The sequence below is a fragment of the Papio anubis genome, chromosome 6 (genome assembly GCF_008728515.1).
Source record: "Papio anubis isolate 15944 chromosome 6, Panubis1.0, whole genome shotgun sequence".
NCBI lineage: Eukaryota > Metazoa > Chordata > Mammalia > Primates > Cercopithecidae > Papio > Papio anubis.
This window is the reverse complement of record NC_044981.1, coordinates 31,917,561-31,936,782: the sequence shown is the minus strand read 5'-3', so window position 1 is coordinate 31,936,782 and position 19,222 is coordinate 31,917,561. Positions and strand designations below refer to the sequence as shown.

Genomic DNA, 19,222 nt, shown 5'->3' with positions numbered 1-19,222 from the left:
AACAACAAAAAGGCAGACAGGCTGGGCGTGGTGGTTCACGCCTGTAATCCCAGCACTTTGGGAGGTGTATGCGGGCAGATCACGAGGTCAGGAGATCAAGACCATCCTGGCTAACACGGTGAAACCTTGTCTCTACTAAAAATACAAAAAAATTAGCTGAGCATGGTGGCGGGTGCCTGTAGTCCCAGCTACTCGGGAGGCTGAGGCAGGAGAATAGCGTGAACTCAGGTTGCGGAGCTTGCAGTGAGCTGAGATCATGCCACTGCACTCCAGCCTGGGTGACAGAGCGAGACTCCATCTCAAGAAAAAAAAAAGGTAGACAGAAAAACATCTCCTTCCATCAGCCCCAGACATTCCCTCCTCTCCAGAGGCACCCCTTTTCCCAGCCTCCTTCCCACATACCCTTCTCTTGCCAGTCTTTCTAGTGTTGACTCCAGCCCCAGCCACATCTAAGGCCTCAGTTCCCCGAGGTGAGGATCCCTGGTGACGGCTCATCCTGTCTTCATCCAGCTCTCATCCTGCTCAGCCAGTAGGCCAGGGATAGGAGCTCAGGCCTTGGAGACGTGGGGTGCCAGAGGCTGAGGGCAGGGCCTGGCTAAAGGCCAGCATGGGCACAAAGGCAAACATTAGGGACATGTTGGTCCTGACCAAACAGTAGGGACTGGGGTGGGACGTGCTGCTAGTGGCTCATCTGTCAGGTGCGTGGCTTCTCACTGCCATCAGGGTTGGCCAAGTGCTTTCTGTTTACCCCCTGGGGGCTGGAGGAATGATGGGCAGCCTGCCTCACTCCTTCATTGCATTTTCAGAGCCCAGTGAGCCATCACCCAGCTTTGGGTCCAGTCCAGCGAGGGTTCAGCCTAGGAACTATGGTAGGCAGGGACTAAGGAATGAACCGGGAAGGGCTTTGAGCAATGTTCTGCTTACTCCAGTCAGCCCTCTGTATCTGTGGCTCCATATCCACAGATGTAAACAACTTCAGTTTGAAAATATTTGAAAAAATAAAAATAAAAATAACACATATTTTAAAACAGTATAGTATAACAACAATTTACGTAGCATTTAAATTGTATTCAGGACTGGGCATGGTGGCTCACACCTGTAATCCTAGCACTTTGGGAGGCTGAGGCAGGTGGATCACCTGAGGTCAGGAGTTCCAGACTAGCCTGGCCGACATAGCAAAGCCCTGTCTCTACTGAAAAATACAAAAATTAGCCGGGTGTGGTGGCAGGTGCCTATAATCCCAGCTACTCAGGAGGCTGAGGTAGGAGAATTGCTTGAACCCGGGAGGCAGAGGTTGCAGTGAGCTGAGACTGTGCCACTGCAGTCCAGCCTGGGTGGCAGAGCGAAATTCTGTCTCGAAAAAAAAAAAAAAATACAGTTGTATTCAGTATTATAATTACTGTTGCCCTGACTGGTGTGCAATGGCACAGTCATGGCTCACTGCAGCCTCAATCTCCTGGGCCCAAGTGATCCTCCCACTTTAGCCTCCCAAGTAGCTGGGACTACAGATGCAGGCACCATGCCCAGCTAACTTATTATTATTATTCTTGAGACGGAGTTTTGCTTGTTGCCCAGGCTGGAGTGCAATGGCGCAATCTCGCCTCACCACCACCTCCGCCTCCTGGGTTCAGGCAATTCTCTTGCCTCAGCCTCCCGAGTAGCTAAGATTATAGGCATGTGCCACCATGTCCGGCTAATTTTGTATTTTTAGTAGAGACAGGGTTTCTTCACGTTGGTCAGGCTGGTCTCAAACTCCCAACGTCAGGCCTCCCAAAGTGCTGGGATTACAGGCATGAGCCACCACGCCCGGCCAACTTATTTATTTTTTGAAATTTCTAGTAGAGACAAGGTCTTGCTATGTTGCCCCAGCTGGTCTCAAACTCCTGCCTCAAGCAATCCTCCTGCTTTAGCCTCCCAAAGTGCTAGGATTACAGGTACGAGCCACTGAGCCCAGCTAGAGATAATTTAAAGTGTATGGGAGAATAGATGCAGGTTATACACAAATTTTTTTTTTTTTTTTTGAGACGGAGTCTGGCTCTGTCGCCCAGGCTGGAGTGCAGTGGCCGGATCTCAGCTCACTGCAAGCTCTGACTCCCGGGTTTACGCCATTCTCCTGCCTCAGCCTCCCGAGTAGCTGGGACTACAGGTGCCCGCCACCTCGCCCGGCTAGTTTTTTGTATTTTTTAGTAGAGACGGGGTTTCACCATATTAGCCAGGATGGTCTCAATCTCCTGACCTCATGATCCACCCGTCTCGGCCCCCCAAAGTGCTGGGATTACAGGCTTGAGCCACCGTGCCCGGCCATACACAAATATTATGTCATTTTATGTAAGGGACTTAAGCATCCTCAGAAGGGAATCCCATGATGATCCAAGAGGGTTCCTAGACCCAGTGCCCCGCAGACATCTAGGGATGACTACTGCTACATAACACATCAGAGGCTTAGTGGTGTGAAGCAGCAGCCATTTTGTTTTGCTCTAAAGTTTGTGGGTTTGTGGGTCAGGAATTTGGGAAGGGCCTGGCTAGGCAGTTCTCGCTTGGGGTCTCTCATGTCAGTGCAGTCTGATGTCGCCTGGGGTTGGAGTCATCTGAAAGACTCAGCTGGACACACGGCGTAAGACCGCTCCCTCCCATGGCTGGCAGCTGGTGTTGGCTGTTAGCTGAGAGCTCAGCTGGGGGTGCTGTAGATCAAAGCGACTCCACCTGGCCTTTCCAGCTTCACAACAATCTCAGGGCAGTCGGACTTCTTACATGGGGCTGGCTTACCCCAGAGCAAGTGTCCTGAGAAAAGCAGACGAAAACTGCATGGCCTTTTATTACTTATCCACCCAACTTTACTAAGAGGAGCAGTCATAGCCTCCTAGAATCAGGGAGAGGGATATAGATACTATGACTCAGTGGGAAGAGTGCCAAAGAATGTTGGTGCCACGTTTGAAACCATCACAGATGACATCTCAGAAACGGTCTCTCTTTCTGTGCTAACTGGGACCTCAGAGGTTACAGGCCCTGGAGCACACCGATAGAACCTAGGCGAGCATCCATGGTGCAGATTCAAAGATGGGGCCAGAGAGCACGGAGCCTGGCCCACCCTGCCTGTCAGTGACAGTGAAGGCCACAGACAGCAAAAGTCTCCTGGAGGGAGGGGCCAAGTCAGTAGTGTGTGCTGAGCAAGAAGGAGGCTTGTGAGCCTGGGCAACACAGCAAGACCCCACCTCCATAAAAAGCATTTTACAAAATTTGCTGGTGGCCTACTTGGGAGGCTGAGGCAGGAGAATCACTTGAACTCAGGAGGTGGAGGTTGCAGTGAGCCAAGATCATACCACTGCACTCCAGCCTGGGCGACAGAGCAAGACTGTCTGGAAAAAAAAAAAGAAAGAAAAAACAAACAAACAAAAAAAACATTTGCTCAGTGCAGTGGCTTACACCTATAGTCACAGCACTTTGGGAGGCTAAGGTAGGTGGATCACTTGATCCCAAAAGTTCGAGACCAGCCTGGGCAACGTGGTGAAACCCCATCTCTACAAAAAAGTAAACAGGTGTGGTGATGCGTGCCTGTAGTCCCAGCCAGTTGGGAGGCTGAGGCAGGAGGATTGCTTGAGCCCAGGAGTTTGAGGCTGCAGTGAGCCGAGATTGTGCCACTGTACTCTAGCCTGGGCAACAGAGTGAGACCCTGTATCAAAAAAAAAAAAAAAAAAAAAAAAAAGGCCTGTTGGGGTGAGGGGGCTGGAAACCTACACCTGGGCTCTCAGGTTCAAAAGAAACTGAGCTGCAGCCAATCACAGAAACCCGGCCAGGGCAGGGACTGTTCACAGCTGTACTCCCAACAGCCTCTCAATAGAGATTTGTTGGCTGGGTGTGGTGGCTCACACCTGTAATCCCAGCACTTTGGGAGGCCAAGGCAGGCGGATCACCTGAGGTTGGGAGTTCGAGACCAGCCTGACCAACATGGAGAAAACCCATCTCTACTAAAAATACAAAATCAGCTGGGCATGGTGGTGCCTGTAATCCTAGCTACTTGGGAGGCTGAGGCAGGAGAATCGCTTGAACCCAGGAGGCAGAGGTTGCAGTCAGCCAAGATCACTCCATTGCACTCCAGCCTGGGCAACAAGAGTGAAATTCTGTCTAAAAAAAAAAAAAAAAAAATTTAAATAGAGCTTTGTTTACTGAATGAGGAGTGGGGCATGTTGGGGAGGGATTGGGATCTGCCCTGACCCCTGCCCCTTGCTCCTTGCTCCTCTCTGCCTTGCCTCCACACAGGGTAGCTGCCAAGGTGGCAGATGCCCAGCCCCTTGCCCACTCCAGGGGCCCGCCCAGACCCTTGGGCACTTCCTGAGCAGCAGGACACATCCTGCCCTTTGTGCCCATGAAAGGAGGCAGCTTATCAGAGGGGAAAGGACACTCTGTTCAGGCCTGGCCATCTGCCTGGGCTGGAAGAGCCATGTCTAGGAGCTGCTAAGCAGAGCAGACCTGGGTGGAAGGGCCTGGGGACAGCAGACGATTGAGGCTCTGTGCCCCAGGCCAGGCCAGGACCCCAGCCTCTCTCAGGATCCACTCAGCCCCTGCACTCCTTTCCACCATCCTATCTTCTCTCCATTCCCTTCCTACTTCTCTGACTCCTAGTAGAGTCTTTCACTCGCTCCATTCATTCAAGCACTATTTAAGGAATATTTTATGTTTGATTTTTGTTTGAGACAGGGTCTTGGTATGTTGCCTAGGCTGGTCTTGCTCAAGTGATCCTCTGGCCTCAGCCTCCCAAATAGCTGGGACTACATGTGCGAGCTACCATGCCTGGCTCTGTTTAAGGAATACTTTATATATGCTAGGCAGCTGGGCTCACGGCAGCAAACAAAACAGGCAACAATGCCCGCCTTCATGAAACTTACGTTTCAGTTAAATATATAATATGTTAGATGATGAAAGTGATCTCAGGAAAGATAAAGCAGGGCAAAATAGGCTGGGCACGGTGGCTCACACTGTAATCCCAGCACTTTGGGGGGCGAAGGTGGGCAGATCACTTGAAGCCAGGAGTTCAAGACTAGTCTGGCTAGCATGGAGACCAACCTGGCCAACATGGCAAAATGCTGTCTCTACTAAAAATACAAAAATTAGCTGTTGAAAAGTAAAAAAATCACCCTGTTGCCCAGGCTGTTCTCAAATTCCTGGGCTCAAGTGATCCACCCACCTTGGCCTCCCAAAGTGCTGGGACTGATTGCAAGTGTGAGCCCCGGCACCCATTGCCTTTTTTTTTTTTTTAAACATTGTGTGGTTTAGAGATACCCCCTTAGAAAGTGACAGCTGAGCAGAAGCCTCAGGAGGTGAGGTAGTGAATCACATAGACTCCCAAAGGCAACGTCTCCAAGGCAGAGGGAACAGCAAGGGCAAAGGCCCTGAGGCAGGGTAAGCTGGGTGTGGGCAAGGAACAGCAAAGAACCCAGGGTGTGACTGGGTACAGTGGTTCACACCTCTAATTCTAGCATTTTGGGAGGCTGAGGCAGGTGGATCATCTGAGGTTAGGAGTTCAAGACCAGCCTTGCCTATATGGTGAAATCCCAGCTCCACTAAAAATACAAAAATTAGCCAAGCATGGTGGCATATGCCTGTAGTCCCAGCTATTTGGGAGGCTGAAGCAAGAGAATTGTTTGAACCCAGGAGGTGGAGGCGGAACCCAGGAGCCGAGATCCTGCCACTACACTCCAGCCTGGGCAACAGAGCGAGTGAGACTCCATCTCAAAAAAAAAAAAAAATTTCCAGGGTGGACAGGGCATGTAGAACAAGAAGGAGAGCAAGAGGAGATGGGGTCGTAGACGTAGGAAGAGCCAGATGCCAGGGGCCTTATCAGCCCTTGAAGGACTGGGGCAATGTGGAGTCAGTGCGGGAGTCTGGACAGAGGCCTGATGTTTTAAAATCACGGTAGTTCAGGGACATAGTGCTTACTATGTGTCAGTCTCTTTCCTAGGCACTGAATATGCATTCAACCACTTAATCCTCCCAATACCTTTATTAAAGATGAGGAAAGCCTGGTGCGGTGACTCACGCCTATAATCCGAGCACTTTGGAAGGCTGAGGGGGGCGGATCACCTGAGGTTGGGAGTTAGAGACCAGCCTGACCAACATGGAGAAACCCCATCTCTACTAAAAATACAAAACTACGCGGTGGCTCAAGCCTATAATCCCAGCACTTTGGGAGGCCGAGACGGGCGGATCACGAGGTCAGGAGATCGAGACGATCCTGGCTAACACAGTGAAACCCTGTCTCTACTAAAAATACAAAAAACTAGCCGGGCGAGGTGGCGGCGCCTGTAGTCCCAGCTACTCGGGAGGCTGAGGCGGGAGAATGGCGTAAACCCGGGAGGCGGAGCTTGCAGTGAGCTGAGATCCGGCCACTGCACTCCAGCCTGGGCGACAGAGCCAGACTCCGTCTCAAAAAAAAAAAAAAATACAAAACTAGCTGGATGTGGCAGTGCATGCCTGTAATCCCAGCTACTTGAGAGGCTGAGGCAGGAGAATCACTTGAACCTGGGAGGCGGAGGGTGCAGTGAGCCAAGATCACACCATTGCACTCCAGCCTGGGTGACAAGAACGAAACTCCATCTAAAAAAAAAAAGAGGAAACTGATGTGCAAAGAGGTTGAGTGACTCGCTCAGGGTTGTTACATGGCTAAAATACAGAAGAACCAGGCCTCAGCGTGGCTCTGAGAGTTCAGGCTGAGATGTGCTCCATTTCCCTCCACCCAGGAGGCGATTCTCTGGGTTTTCCTCTAGGGCAGGGTTTCTCACCCTCAGCACTGCTGACACTTCAGGCCAGATCATTCCTTGTCATGGGGGCTGTCCCGTGCATTGTAGGACATTTAGCAGCGTCTCTGGCCTCTACCCACTCGATGCCAGTAGCACTCCCCGAGTTGTGACATCACTGTCTCCAGGTGATGCTAAATGTTTCAGGGCGGGGGTAAAATTGCCCCCAGTTGAGAACCACTTCTCTGTTTTCCTGTCCACTCCACCTGCCACTGTCCCAGTTCAGGTTCACTTCTCTCTCACTGCGACCATTGTGAAGACCTCCACATTAGCTCCTGTCCCATCGCCATACATCTTACCAGGCCACTCTCCCAGGTCTCCAGCCCTGGCTCCCATTGCCCTGAGGATGAATGCCAAGCTGCTTAAGTTGGCTTGTAAGGCCCTATATAATCCAGCCCCTGCCTGCTTCTCCAGCTCTCACCTACCCTTATTTTTAAGCCTCCTTTTGCAAGCCACCCTCTGCTCATTCAGTCTAGTGCCATATATTGAACTTGACACTGTGCTGGACACTGCAGACAATGGAAACAAAGCTCCCCCGAAACCCCCGCCCGTACCCCCAGGGCTTGCCTTTATGCTGTGTTTGCCTCCTGTGGGGAGAGCAAGTAAACACATGCAGCGAATCCTGTTAGCCCTAAAACCAGGGAGCTGTGAGGAAACCAGGGCTGGAGCAGGTGCCGTGGCTGAGCTGTACAGGATGGGTATGGGTTATAGAGGGGGAGACAAGAAGAGAGCCAACAGCACCCTGGCAGTGGTGGGGCAGATGCAGAGAAAGGATGGAAGGCTAGGGTGGTGATTTAGGGCTCCAGCAAAGGCAGTGAGAGTGGGGGTGTTGAGTGGATCAGATGGCGGAGAGAAAATGAGCTAAACATAAATGGGTGGGCTGGGTGCAGTGGCTCACGCCTGTAATCCCAGCACTGTGGGAGGCCAAGGAGGGCGGATCACCTGAGGTCAGGCAATCGAGACCATCCTGGCCAACATGGTGAAACTCCGTCTCTACTAAAAAAAAAATACAAAAAATTAACCGGGTGTGGTGGTGCGTGCCTGTGGTCCCAGCTACTCAGGAGGCTGAGGCAGGAGAATTGCTTGAACCTGGGAGGCAGAGGTTGCAGTGAACCGAAAAAGCGCCACTGCACTGCAGCCTGGCAAGAGTGAGACTCCCTCTCAAAAAAAATTAGCCAGGCACGGTGGCGGGCACCTGTAATCCCAGCTACTCGGGAGGCTGAAGGAGGAGAATCGCTTGAACTCAGAGGCAGAGGTTGCAGTGAGCCGGGATCGCGCCACTGCACTTCAGCCTGGGCCACAGAGAGGGACTCCATCTCAATAAAATAAAATAAAATAAAATAGTGGACTAAACAAGGAGGCCCAGGACAGTAGAGGAGTCCAAATGGTTCCTACTTGGTCAGGAAGGTAGAAAGTGGGGTCATGGTGCAGACTGGACTCTTCCCAGTCACAGACTGTTTGCCTGGCAGGCATGCCCTCCCCTTATTTCACCTGTCAACTTCCTCCTCCTGATGCGAGCCCAAATCACAAATGGTGACTTCTCCTAGAAGCCTTCTGGATTCCTCGTTGCTGGCATTGCTTGCTTCCTTCTCTGCACTCTCCAAGCTATACTACAGCAACATCATTATCTGGTTAACTGCGCGGGTCTGTTCCGGCCCTCCCACCACTGACTGAGTTTCTGGAGGCCAGGGAGCTTTCTTCAGCACAGGAGGCGCCGCGCTCTGCCGCCGGTCGAAACCTGAGGGCGAGGCCAGAAGGAACGGAAATGTGGCACGGTTCGGCGGTTCTCAGATGCGCGCGACTGCCCAAGTACGCACGCTCCGCTGGAGCCTGGGGTGGCCGGGCAGTCTCGGCCGAGACGTGTTTGCTGCGCTTCGGTGCACACAGGCACTGCGGTGCCAACCTCCTGGTTCCGCCCTCCCCCGGCAGGCGCCCACGCGTGACCTCGGCCGCCCACAGGCCTTCGACTCTTCCCGGACTCCAGGTCCCAGGCCACCCCGCTCCACCCTGCGGATGATGAAGACAAAGTCCCCCGCAAGTCCCTCATGTGGGGCAAGGGGGAGGTACCACCTGGGGCTGGGCCTGGCTCCCCACTGAGCAGAGGTGTTGGCCAAGGCGCTCCCCCTAGTGGTAAGTACCCCCTGGTTCCCCCTCACAACCTCTGTAGTAAGTCACAGCCAGACGACCCCGCCCCACGTCTGCGGCAGCCTGGGAACCTGCCTCCCTGTTTCAGGCCCCGCCCCCTACAGCCTTCCCTCCTCGGCAGCCCAGGGAGCTTTAAAAATGCACATGGCATCTCTCCACACTGGATCCGAGAATCCCAAGCCTGGTGCGGTGGCGCGCGCCTGCGGTCCTCGCTGAGGCGGGAGGATCAATTGAGCCCAGGAGTGGAGGCTGCAGTGAGCTGTCATCGCGCCACTGCACTCCAGCCCGAGCGACAGAGAAAAAAAGAGAGAGAAACAAACCTCTAAACCCCTGAACAGCAAAGCACATCATCTCCACACATCCTTTCTGACCTCACCTCCTGTTCCACTCCCTCCCACTTACGCCCTTCCAGCTGCACGGATCCCTTTCCTCAAACCCACCAGGCCTGCTCCCGCCTCAGGGCGACGCACTTGCTGTGCCTGCGGCTGCCCTTCCCCCGATGGCTCCCTCCCTGGCTTCCAGCACACGACCTCCTCAGCCAAGGCCTCCCCATCCCTCTGTGATATCCCCCCCACTATCCAGTCTCAGCTTTCTTCATAGCACCTGTCACCCTGGCATATCTGTTTATTGTTTGTCTCACTAGCAATAATGTAAGCCCCCAAAGTGGAGGTTGTGTATGTCTTGTTCACTGCTCTATTCCCCATTGCCTGGAACAGGACTAGCATGTAGTAGATGCTTCATAAAAATGGTTCCATGGATTCTTTTTTTTTTTAGACGGAGTTTGACTTTTGTCGCCCAGGTTGGAGTGCAATGGCACGATCTCGGCTCACTGCAACCTCCGCCTCCCAGGTTCAAGTGATTCTCCTGCCTCAGCCTCCTGAGTAGCTGGGATTACAGGCGCCCACCACCATGCCCAGTTAATTTATTTGTATTTTTAGTAGAGATGGGGTTTCATCATTTTGACCAGGCGAGTCTTGAACTCCTGACCTCAGGTGATCCACCTGCCATGGCCCCCAAAGTGCTGGATTGCAGGCGTAGGCCACTGTGCCTGGCCCCGTGGATTCTTTGAGAATCTTCTATGAGTCAAGCAGCTCTTCATTCAGCTCACGAGAAGCCTATGATTCACCCATTGCATAGATGTGAGACTGAGATTCAGAGAGATATGAGACTTGTCCACCATCATATGAGCTTGCTGTAGTGGGAGCCGGGTTTCAACCCAGGTGAGTCTCTCCCCCTCTGCCTCTCTGCTTTCCAGCTCATCTCCTAGTTAAGAAGGGGGACAAAATATCTGGTTTTGCCTTCACTTCACCCTAGTATAGGCAAGGCTGGCACCCAGTGACCCCAGACAGGGCCTGAGGCACCATCTCCCTGGGAGGTCTTGGTCAGGGGGCCACAGGAGGGGGATCAGACAGTCTCCTGAGGTGGGCAGGCCCACCTTTGGCCCTGCCCACATTTTCCTGGGGCCACCCACCCTGACCCCCAGCTCCTAAATGACCCAGCCCACTGCCTTCCTTTCAGCCACCACTGAGTCCCTAAACTCTCTCAGAATGGACCTGGGTGCCTCTGCTTTTGCCTTCATCCCACCTGAGATACAGTGAGAGAGACAGAGACACAGGGAGACGTGGGGAGACAGGGACAGAGACAGAAACACACACACAGAGACACTTACATACCAACAGAGAGAGACCAGGAGAGTGACGGACTTGGCAAGTCCCTTTGCAACGCTCCAAACCTCATGGATGCAATCAGGGCCACTGCCAGCCCATTGCCCCTTTTGAGCAAGTTAGAAAAGGCACCCTCCAGGGGAATGCTACCCCTCCCAGGGCCTGGCGAGTGAGTGCCATGGGCTGAGCTTCAGTCCCGCTGGCCCTTCACTCGGCGGAGTGAGTGTGCTGGTGCAGGAGGGTCCCTGGAAGCCGTCCCCAGATATCTCTATGCCAGGGGGAGAAGGCAATGCTGCAATGCTCCCCAGTCCTTGGGCCCACCCCACAGGCCTGCCCCTGCTGTGTTCTCTGAGGCCTTTCAGGACCCCCAGTCTTCAGCCCCGACCCATAGGCCTGCCCCTGCTATGTTCTCTGAGGTCTTTCAGGAACGCTTGGGCTCTCACCATTCTGGCCTTGACCGGAGCCCAGCCCTGTGCACTCACCCATGGGGCCTTCCCCCACATAAGGTCCTTGGGTCACCTCTGCCTTCACCACTCAGAAATGTCAAGCCAAGCCCTTCCACAGAAACCAGCCCAGGATGCTGTGTGGTTGGGAAGAGGCCCTCAGGCCTGTTCCAGCACACAGACCCCCTCCTGCTCCAGGGACAGCACCAGCAAACCACACCACACTTCCCAGCCTCACAGACCCCTGCAGTTCAGAGGAATCCCAGGAGCGGACGAGAAGGTGCCATGGGCCTCGCTGGACAGACAGGGAAAATGAGGAACAGAGAGGAACGGTGAGCAGCCCAGGGTCCCACACCCTGAACCAAGGTTTCTGCCCCCCTCCGCCCCTCCCTCCCGCATCCAGGTGCTCCCAGGGAAGCCCTGCAAGGCCCCACCCTTCCCAACAGAGAACACTCTGGGAGGAAATGATTAACAGGGCAATTAGGGCACAGGTGAGTCATCTGGTCACAAGGCCGCCTCCTGGCTGACTCAGGGGGACAGTCCAGATGGGCCCTTCCACCCAGCCCCAGTTCAGGGTCTGAGTCAAGGACTCCATGCGATCTGGCCAGGAAGCCCAGGAGAAAGCCCTCAGCCCTCTCCAGGCTCCACCCACGCCCTGCATGCTGGGGGACAGAAGCGGGGACTCCCACCTTCACTGGGCTGGCCTGGGTCAGGGCAGGGGACCAGCTGCTACAGTTTCTGTCTCCCCACGCTAAGTCTGTGGCCACAGGGCCAGCCATCCAACCAACAGCTGTGGTTATCAATCACAGCGATGACTAAGAATGGCCATCATGTTCTGACATTGAACTTCAGCTCTGCAACAGGCCTCAGGCTAGACCCCGTGGGGACCCATGGGGACCATCAGACAAGCTTCTATGGATAGCAGTCATGTTGAAAAGAGTTGGGGACAGTGAGCTTTTTTTTCTCATACATCTGCTGAAGGGCCTCAGAGCCTGGACCCAGGCAGAAAGGAAGGAAGGGGGGACCCCACAGGGAAGCCAGCAGGACCTTCTGGTGAACAGCACCTCCTGGTGTCCAAACTAGGCCTGGCCCTGCTGCCCATCTCATCTCTGGGAAGCCAGGTGTGTCGGTCTCCTTCCCTGGCCAGTAAGGGCCTGTCATTAGGTACCCCACCCCAAGCCCACCTTTACTTTTGAGATTAGGCAACACTGGACACCAGGGACCCCTGGCCTACCCAGGCCGGCCCTCCCGAGGCAAATCCCCTGTCCCAGGGCCTCTTTCCTGGCTTTGTCCTTGGGCGGGCTGGGCAGGAACTTCCTGCGAGAGAATTCCCGGATCCTCCCTAGGAGGCTACGGCAAGGCCTGGGAACTTAGGGAGGGAGGGAAGTCAGGGGCACCCCTCCTAACAGGGGCAGGGCTTGTGGACGGCAGGGTCCCCTGGCACTCTGGGCCCTGGGTCCTTCACCAGCCCCAGGTCAGGCCAGCCAGACCTCCTGCTCTCTCTGCTCAGATGCCCTGCTGCAGCCCCTCCACTCTGCAGCAGGGCAGCCCTAGCAGCCCCCTGGGCATAGACTGGGGACTAGATCAAGGCCTCAGATAGACTGGGCTTGCTCCAGGGTTGAAGATTGAGGGGCGGGGTCCAAAGACAGCTAACAATGAGGCCAAAGTCAAAGTAGATTTTTATTAATAACATCACAGGCCCGAGTTGGCTGGGTGGGATAGAATTTGGGGCAGACCCATCCTACAGACACATGGACACTGTCTCAAGACCCGCTGGTCACAGGGGCTCCTTAGATGTACCCTAAGAAGAGAGATACCTCCATGTACCAGCTCCGGAGATCTGGGCAGGGCAGACTCGGGGCCAGCGCCGGCTTCACTAAGGAGGCCAGTTTCCCATTTCATCCTCCTCAAGAAGCAGGCACTGGGGGACAGAAGTGGGTGAAGAAAGATGCCTCAGTCTTCTCTGTACCCCATAACCTCTCCCCCGCCCCCAAGAGACAAGCACCCGAGGACACCTTTCTCCCACTTCCCCTCGGCAGGCACAGCTCCACCAACCCTGAGCCACCTCCCTGCCACAAAATGGAGAATCCCTTCTCCCTCCAACTTGGGGGGGGTCCTTGGAAGCCCCAGGAGTCAGCACCGCAGCCAGTCCCTCCCCTCCCTCACCTCTGGACCCCACCCCAAGGGGGATGTGTGCTCTCCCATCAAGCCCAAGGTGGCGCTGCTGCTGCCTCCGTGCCCCTCCCTAGGTGCCCAGCATTCCCCAAAGGCTGGGGGCAGCCTCCTTCCCCCTCAGCACAGTGTCCCTGAGGGCAGCAAGGGGAGATAGGAATGGGGATGAGGACAGGACCTTTGAAACACCCACTGGAGATAGATATTCTTAAGGCAACTGTCCCCAAAGTGAGGACTGGGCTGAGCCCTTACTTGCCACCACCCAGAAATGACCCAGGCCTCTCAGCACTACTCAGGCAACCCCAGGACTGTGACTCCTGGGACAGGGCAGGCTGGCTGGGGAGGAGACGGGAAGAAGGGGGAGGGACCAGTGAGGGCAGATCCCAAGATTCAAACCCTTTGGTGTGAAAAGACAAAGTGACGGGCTTTGCTGACAGCCTATGTGGCTGTGGATGAGGTGACACACGGGCTTCCTGTGACATGGGCATGCAGGCGGGCTTGGGGCAATCAGAAGGATGCCTCTCAGTGCCCAGCAGGCATGCTTTCCTTTTTGTTTGAGACAGGGTCTCGCTCTGTTGCCCAGGCTGGAGTGCAGTGGCATTCTCATAGCTCACTGCAGCCTCAACTGCCTGGGCTCAAGTGATCCTCCCACCTCAGTCTCCCAAGTAGCTGGGACCACACGTGCACGCCACCGTGCCTGGTTAATTTTTGTATTTTTTGTAGAGACAAGGTTTTGCCATGTTGCCCAGGCTTTTCTCAAACTCCTGAGCTCAAGCAATCCGCCCACCTCAGCTTCCCAAAGCACTGGGATTATAGACATGAGCCACCACACCCAGCCCCAGGTGGCAAGTCTTTCTGATAGGCACTGCTCCAAAGTGAATCACACTGTGCTAAGCCCCCACAAGGGAGTGCCTTTGCAGCTTACAGCTGCACATGCATCATCTCAGGAGGTCCTTGCAACAGTCCCCTTTCACGGGTAAAGAAACTGAGGCCTCTACTCAACATCACAGAACAAGCTAATGCCAGACTAAAACCTCTGGCCTCCAAACCCCATGCCCTTTCCTTTTGTAAACTACACAGACTGTCAGGGCAAATGTCCACTGAATAGAAGAATGAGATGATGAATGATGGAAATTAACCAAAAAGGTCATCGACACACTTTCAACAGATCCATCAACATGCACTCAGGGAAGCTGAGACAGGTCTAACCTTTAAAGGCCGATGTCAAGGATGGGGAGCAGCAGGATGGTACTCCGTCTGACCCAGTGGGGTCACTCCCCTGAGCCTATGTGTGTTTGGAGTGGACGAGAATGGGAGAGAGATTAGAAAAACAGCAGCATCGTGTGAATTACAGATGCACAGGAAAGACTTACAGCCTGTCTAGACAAATTCACTCATGTTACAGATGAGGAAACTGAGGCTCAGAAAGAGGAAGGGACTTGCCCAAGGCCACACAGCAAATGAATGGCAAAGTTGAGACCAAAAAAATGGACATTGTGACTCTGAGTCAAGTGAGAAACAGAGAGACTGATGGAGAAGAGAGTGTGTGTGTGTATGTGTGTGTGTGTGTGTGTTTATGTGCATGCTGCGTGCACTCACTCAGGGGGCCAGGGTCCTGAATTCAGAAATACTACCACCAAGAAGGCATTATGCCTACCCTACCCAGGCAGTGGGGCTGGAGCCAGGGCCCAGGGCGCGGAGGGGATGGTAAGCCTCCAACCCCACCTTCTCCAGGCAGGGGCTGGTGATCTGGCATGGGCCAAGCGTACCTGGCCATCCACAATGCCTGCCTCCACCAGGGTGATCTCTGGCCGGGTAGCAGCTCTCAGCCCTCTTGGCTGCCTAGCTTCCAGAGGCGAGACTCTTGCTGCATTCCCAGAAGCTTCTTCAACTCCGACTCCAGGAAACCTGAGAGCCAGAGAAATGGCAGGGGACAGGGAGATGGCAGAGGACAGGCAGAAGTAGGGTGGAGCAGCCTGCTGGGAACCCAAGGACCCGGAAGTGCAACCGCCCCCTGAGCCTCATCCCAGCTCTGTGTGATTCCTGCTCACCCTCAGTCACAGCCCTTTCTTATTCCAGGAGTGGAGCCAGCCAGGCACCACCCCTCCTTCGCCCTGCCTTCCCCAGGAAGCTCACTTTGAGGGCCTCCTCCGGCAGCGGCAGCATGAGAGCCTGCGTCTTCACCCACTGGGGACAGCATGTGAGGAGCAGGTATCTGCCCCCACCACCAACTGACTCAAGAGCCTGGATCTGGAACCCAAACTGCCTGCACTCAAATTCCAGCTCTGCCCATCACTAGCTGTGTGACATCGGACAAGTTCTCACTGTGAACTGGAGGTGGCAATAGGACCTACCTCAGAGTCGTAATGCAGTATTTCATGAAAAGTGCTTAAAGAGGGTCTGCCCCATTAATGGCTATGTAAATGTGAACCACGATTTTCATCATATTATGTATGCTATCACCGCTAACCCAACTGCTGCCCGTGTCTGGGCTGCCCGGGACTCTACTGGGAGAGAGGACCCTCCGGGGCTCTGTCACAGCAGTGCATGATGGGAAAACCAGGGATGGAGGCAGCCACTGAAGGCATTAGAAACCTCTGGGCTGGGGGAAAGGGTGCTGCTTGAGTAGTACCACCCCCTCAAACCCTGAGGAAGACCCTAGCTACGCCTAGTGTGGCCTCCAGCCCAGCCACACACTGCTCCCCGGGCTCAGGTGGTCATCTTAGGTCCTCTGGTACCATCTGGTGGTACCTGCTGGTATTGCACCCCTGACCCACCGGCCAAAGTGAGGCTTCCTGGGCCTGGGGCCACGTGGGAGGGGAGGGGCGGAAGCCCTTACGCACTGTGTCTGTGGATCTGAAAGTCTTGTACAGTGGCGAGTGGAGGGCAACAATTCCTGGGACACAGAGCTTGAATGAGCTGTCCTCTTCCTTCACTTTCTCTTCCTCGCTTTTCTCCTCACTGGGCAAACCTTCTCGGAGAGGAGTCCAGCCGGTCTCCGAGCAGGTGAGGGAGCCCAGGACCCCAGGCCTGCAGCCCCACCCGACCTCTAGGCAAGACAGGAAGCAGGAGGGAACATGTCCCAGAAGGTTAAGAAAGGGGACTGCTCCTTCCAGTCCCAGGCCACATATTCTGGGGCCCAGCCTGATGTGGGAAAGGCCCCAACCCATGCCTCATGCCCCCATCACCCACAGGCCTTGGCCATGGCCGAGTTTTGAAGCTCCTTGTACAAACTGTTGAAGTGGTTCCAGGGAGTAGCCTCCACCTTGGAAGAGGCCAACACGAGGTCTCCTGTGAATGGGGTGGTGGTCCCTGACAGGCTGGCCGCAAGTGGGATGGTCCAGGCCTCGGAGGGCAGGCACACGGTGGGGGGGCTGAGTTGTAGGTGGGGTTGCCATGTTTTCTTTAGCAAATACCTACTGTGTGCCACACACCGTTCTGGGCATTTTACAGAGTATCTCAGTTCATCCTTGCACTTCCTTCAAGGATAGGTACTATTATATTCCCACTTTAAAGATGAGGAAACAGACGCAGAGAGGTTGAATAAGCTGCCGCCCATCACACAGCTCAGCATGTTAGAACTGGCATTTGAACCCAGGCAGTCTGCCTCCAGCAGTCCCTCCAAATGTGTCCCGTGTCCTGCCAGGCCCTGCACCCCTGAGATGTTCTACAAGAAAAGGGTCCATTTCTGGCGCTTCCCCTCTGCCTATGGCCACCACACTCACCTTCAAGCAGATACTTTTTCTCCCTGGTGGAGGCCTCAGGGCTGACCTCACAGGACCCTGAGACTCTCTGGATATTATTCCTTCAACTTCAGGATCTGGATAAAGTGGCTTCTAATCCCAAAGCACAGTCAGGTGAGGGAGGCAGGTGGGGCTCAGAGGTGTGGCAGAGATCCCCTAAACCTCCCCTAAGGCTCACCCACAGGTCTGCCGGCCCTCTCCAGCCTTCCTCTCCCATCAACCCCCTGCTCTACCATCTGGGGTTCTCCTTATACAGGGGGATTATCGCTCTCGAAAGTAGGGTGATGCGCGGGTGGGGAACAGAGAGAGAGGTGGGTCCCTGTCCTCACAGGGGATGGCTGCCAGGCCTGCAGAAGGGGCTGAGAGCAACAGGACCCCCCGCACTCCGGGCCCTGGCACATTCCCTTTCTACTCCCTAGCCCGTCCCCTTTTATGTCTGGTATCCCCCATCCACAACCTCTCACTTGTGGGAGGACCCCATCTCTGCCTCCTCCCCAACCCAAACCCCCATCTCCAACCTCCTCCCCACCAGATGCTTCTGTCCGTTGGCCACATCCACATCTCCCTGTCCTTCCCCACCAGGTGCCCTGTCCCAGGCCCTTACCCATCCAAGGCCTCCCTCCCCAGACCCTCCCCAGCATGGGTCCCCCATCTTAAGTCCCTGCCCTTCCCCCATCTCATGTCCAGGCCTCTTCCCAGTACCTCTGTCCCAGGCCTTGCCCACCTGGGTGTCCCCCCAATTCCAGCCCCTCACCTGTCTGAGGCCCCTGTTTTCCCGGAGGTGTCCCCTGCTGGCTCCTTCCTTTCCTCAGGCAGGTTGCCCGACATCTCCTGGCTTGCTATGGGCAGGACTGACTTCACCTCTCCACCCCAGGCCTTCTTGCTCTTGCGGGTGTAGGTCCCCATACCCCCCATGCCCAGCTTTGAGGATGCTGCCGTGACAGTTGTGAGAAGCCCCTGGGTATGGCCACAGAGAAGGTGTGGGGCCGCAAGGCAGATGGTCCCAGCCCCCTCCCCCCGTTACATCCCGCTCAGCTCATCATCAGGGAAATGGCACCCTGGTCTGGCAAGGGGTGTGCCTGGGCTCCCGCCAGGGCTATGTCAGAGCTCCTCGGACTGTCCTTGCTCCCCACGAGGGAATGGAAAAAGTGGAACATGGAGGAGTACCCCGAAATTCGTGATTGGGGCTTCGGAGCTGGGGCCTCAATCCTGATAAGGTCCCCAACGCAGATCCTGTAGCAGCCACCCCAGGACCAACTGCTTAAGAACAGGAGGAGTTTTCAGATTAAAACCTCCAGTTGGAAACTTCCCGGAATTCTGGAAGGCAAAGATGGGGGAAGACGGGGGGTTGGGGGAAGATTAGTTGGAGGTAGAGGGGGCAGGGGTTTGATGAAACAGGGAAGGAGGTGTAGGGGGAGGCACGGGGTTTGGGGGGCAGGGGGTGGAGACTTGGGAGAAGAAGATGTGAGAGACCCAGGAAGCTTGGCAGGGAGCGAACAGGGAGAAGCAGGGAGGGAACTGAACCCTGAGGGCAGGGGGCTGTCGAGGACTGCACACACCTCTGTCCTTCTTGGGTTTGTTCTGTCCTCAAGAACACTCCCAGCAGCCAGACAGTATGTCTTCCCTCTTAGCATCCAGGTTTTATGTGTCCAGGTGGTAGCACAGACCCCGCTAAGTCTATTTATTTAGTTGTTTTTATTTTTATTTTTAATTTTTTGAGATGGAGTCTAGCTCTGTCTCCAGGTAGGAGTGCAGTGGTGCGATCTTGGCTCACTGCAACCTCCGCCTCCCAGCTTCAAGCGATTCTTCTGCCTCAGCCTCCTGAGTAGCTGGGACTACAGGCACCCACCACCACGCCCGGCTAATTTTTGTATTTTTAGTAGAGACGGGGTTTCACCATGTTGGCCAGGAAGGTCTCGATCTCTTGACCTCGTGACCCACCTGCCTTGGCTTCCCAAAATGCTGGGATTACAGGTGTGAGCCACTGCACCCAGCCCTATTTTTATTTTATGTTTTTGAGACAGGGTTTCGTTCTTGTCACCCAGGCTGGAGTGCAGTGGTGCAATCTCAGCTCACTGCCACCACCCCTGGCCAAGTGATTCTCCTGCCTCAACCCTCCCTATATTGGGATTATAAGTGCACGCCACCATGCCCGCCTTTTATTTGTGTGTGTGATGGAGTTTCGCTCTTGTTGACCAGGCTGGAGTGCAATGGCTCAATCGCAGCTCACCGCAAGAATCCCTGCCTCCGGTTCAAGCGAAGTC

General features: G+C 54.8%; 2 protein-coding genes and 1 pseudogene across 2 annotated transcripts; 1 reads left to right on the top strand and 2 right to left on the bottom strand.

The window, feature by feature from the left end:
• Positions 1–3,693: 3,693 nt before the first annotated feature.
• LOC116275412 lies at positions 3,694–6,421 on the bottom strand (annotated as a pseudogene).
• Positions 6,422–8,582: 2,161 nt separating this feature from the next.
• On the top strand, positions 8,583–14,971 carry LOC103883617 (putative uncharacterized protein encoded by LINC00336). The gene is given in 3 exon segments (XM_009204932.4): positions 8,583–8,850; positions 8,853–8,921; positions 13,939–14,971. Coding segments are annotated over 3 exon segments (594 nt in total). The 3' UTR covers positions 14,196–14,971.
• LOC101008716 (putative gametogenetin-binding protein 1) lies at positions 12,920–17,590 on the bottom strand. Its single transcript, XM_021936726.2, is given in 4 exon segments — positions 12,920–13,028; positions 15,007–15,034; positions 15,037–15,123; positions 16,055–17,590. Coding segments are annotated over 4 exon segments (555 nt in total). The 5' UTR covers positions 16,386–17,590.
• Between the last annotated feature and the right edge of the window lie 1,632 nt (positions 17,591–19,222).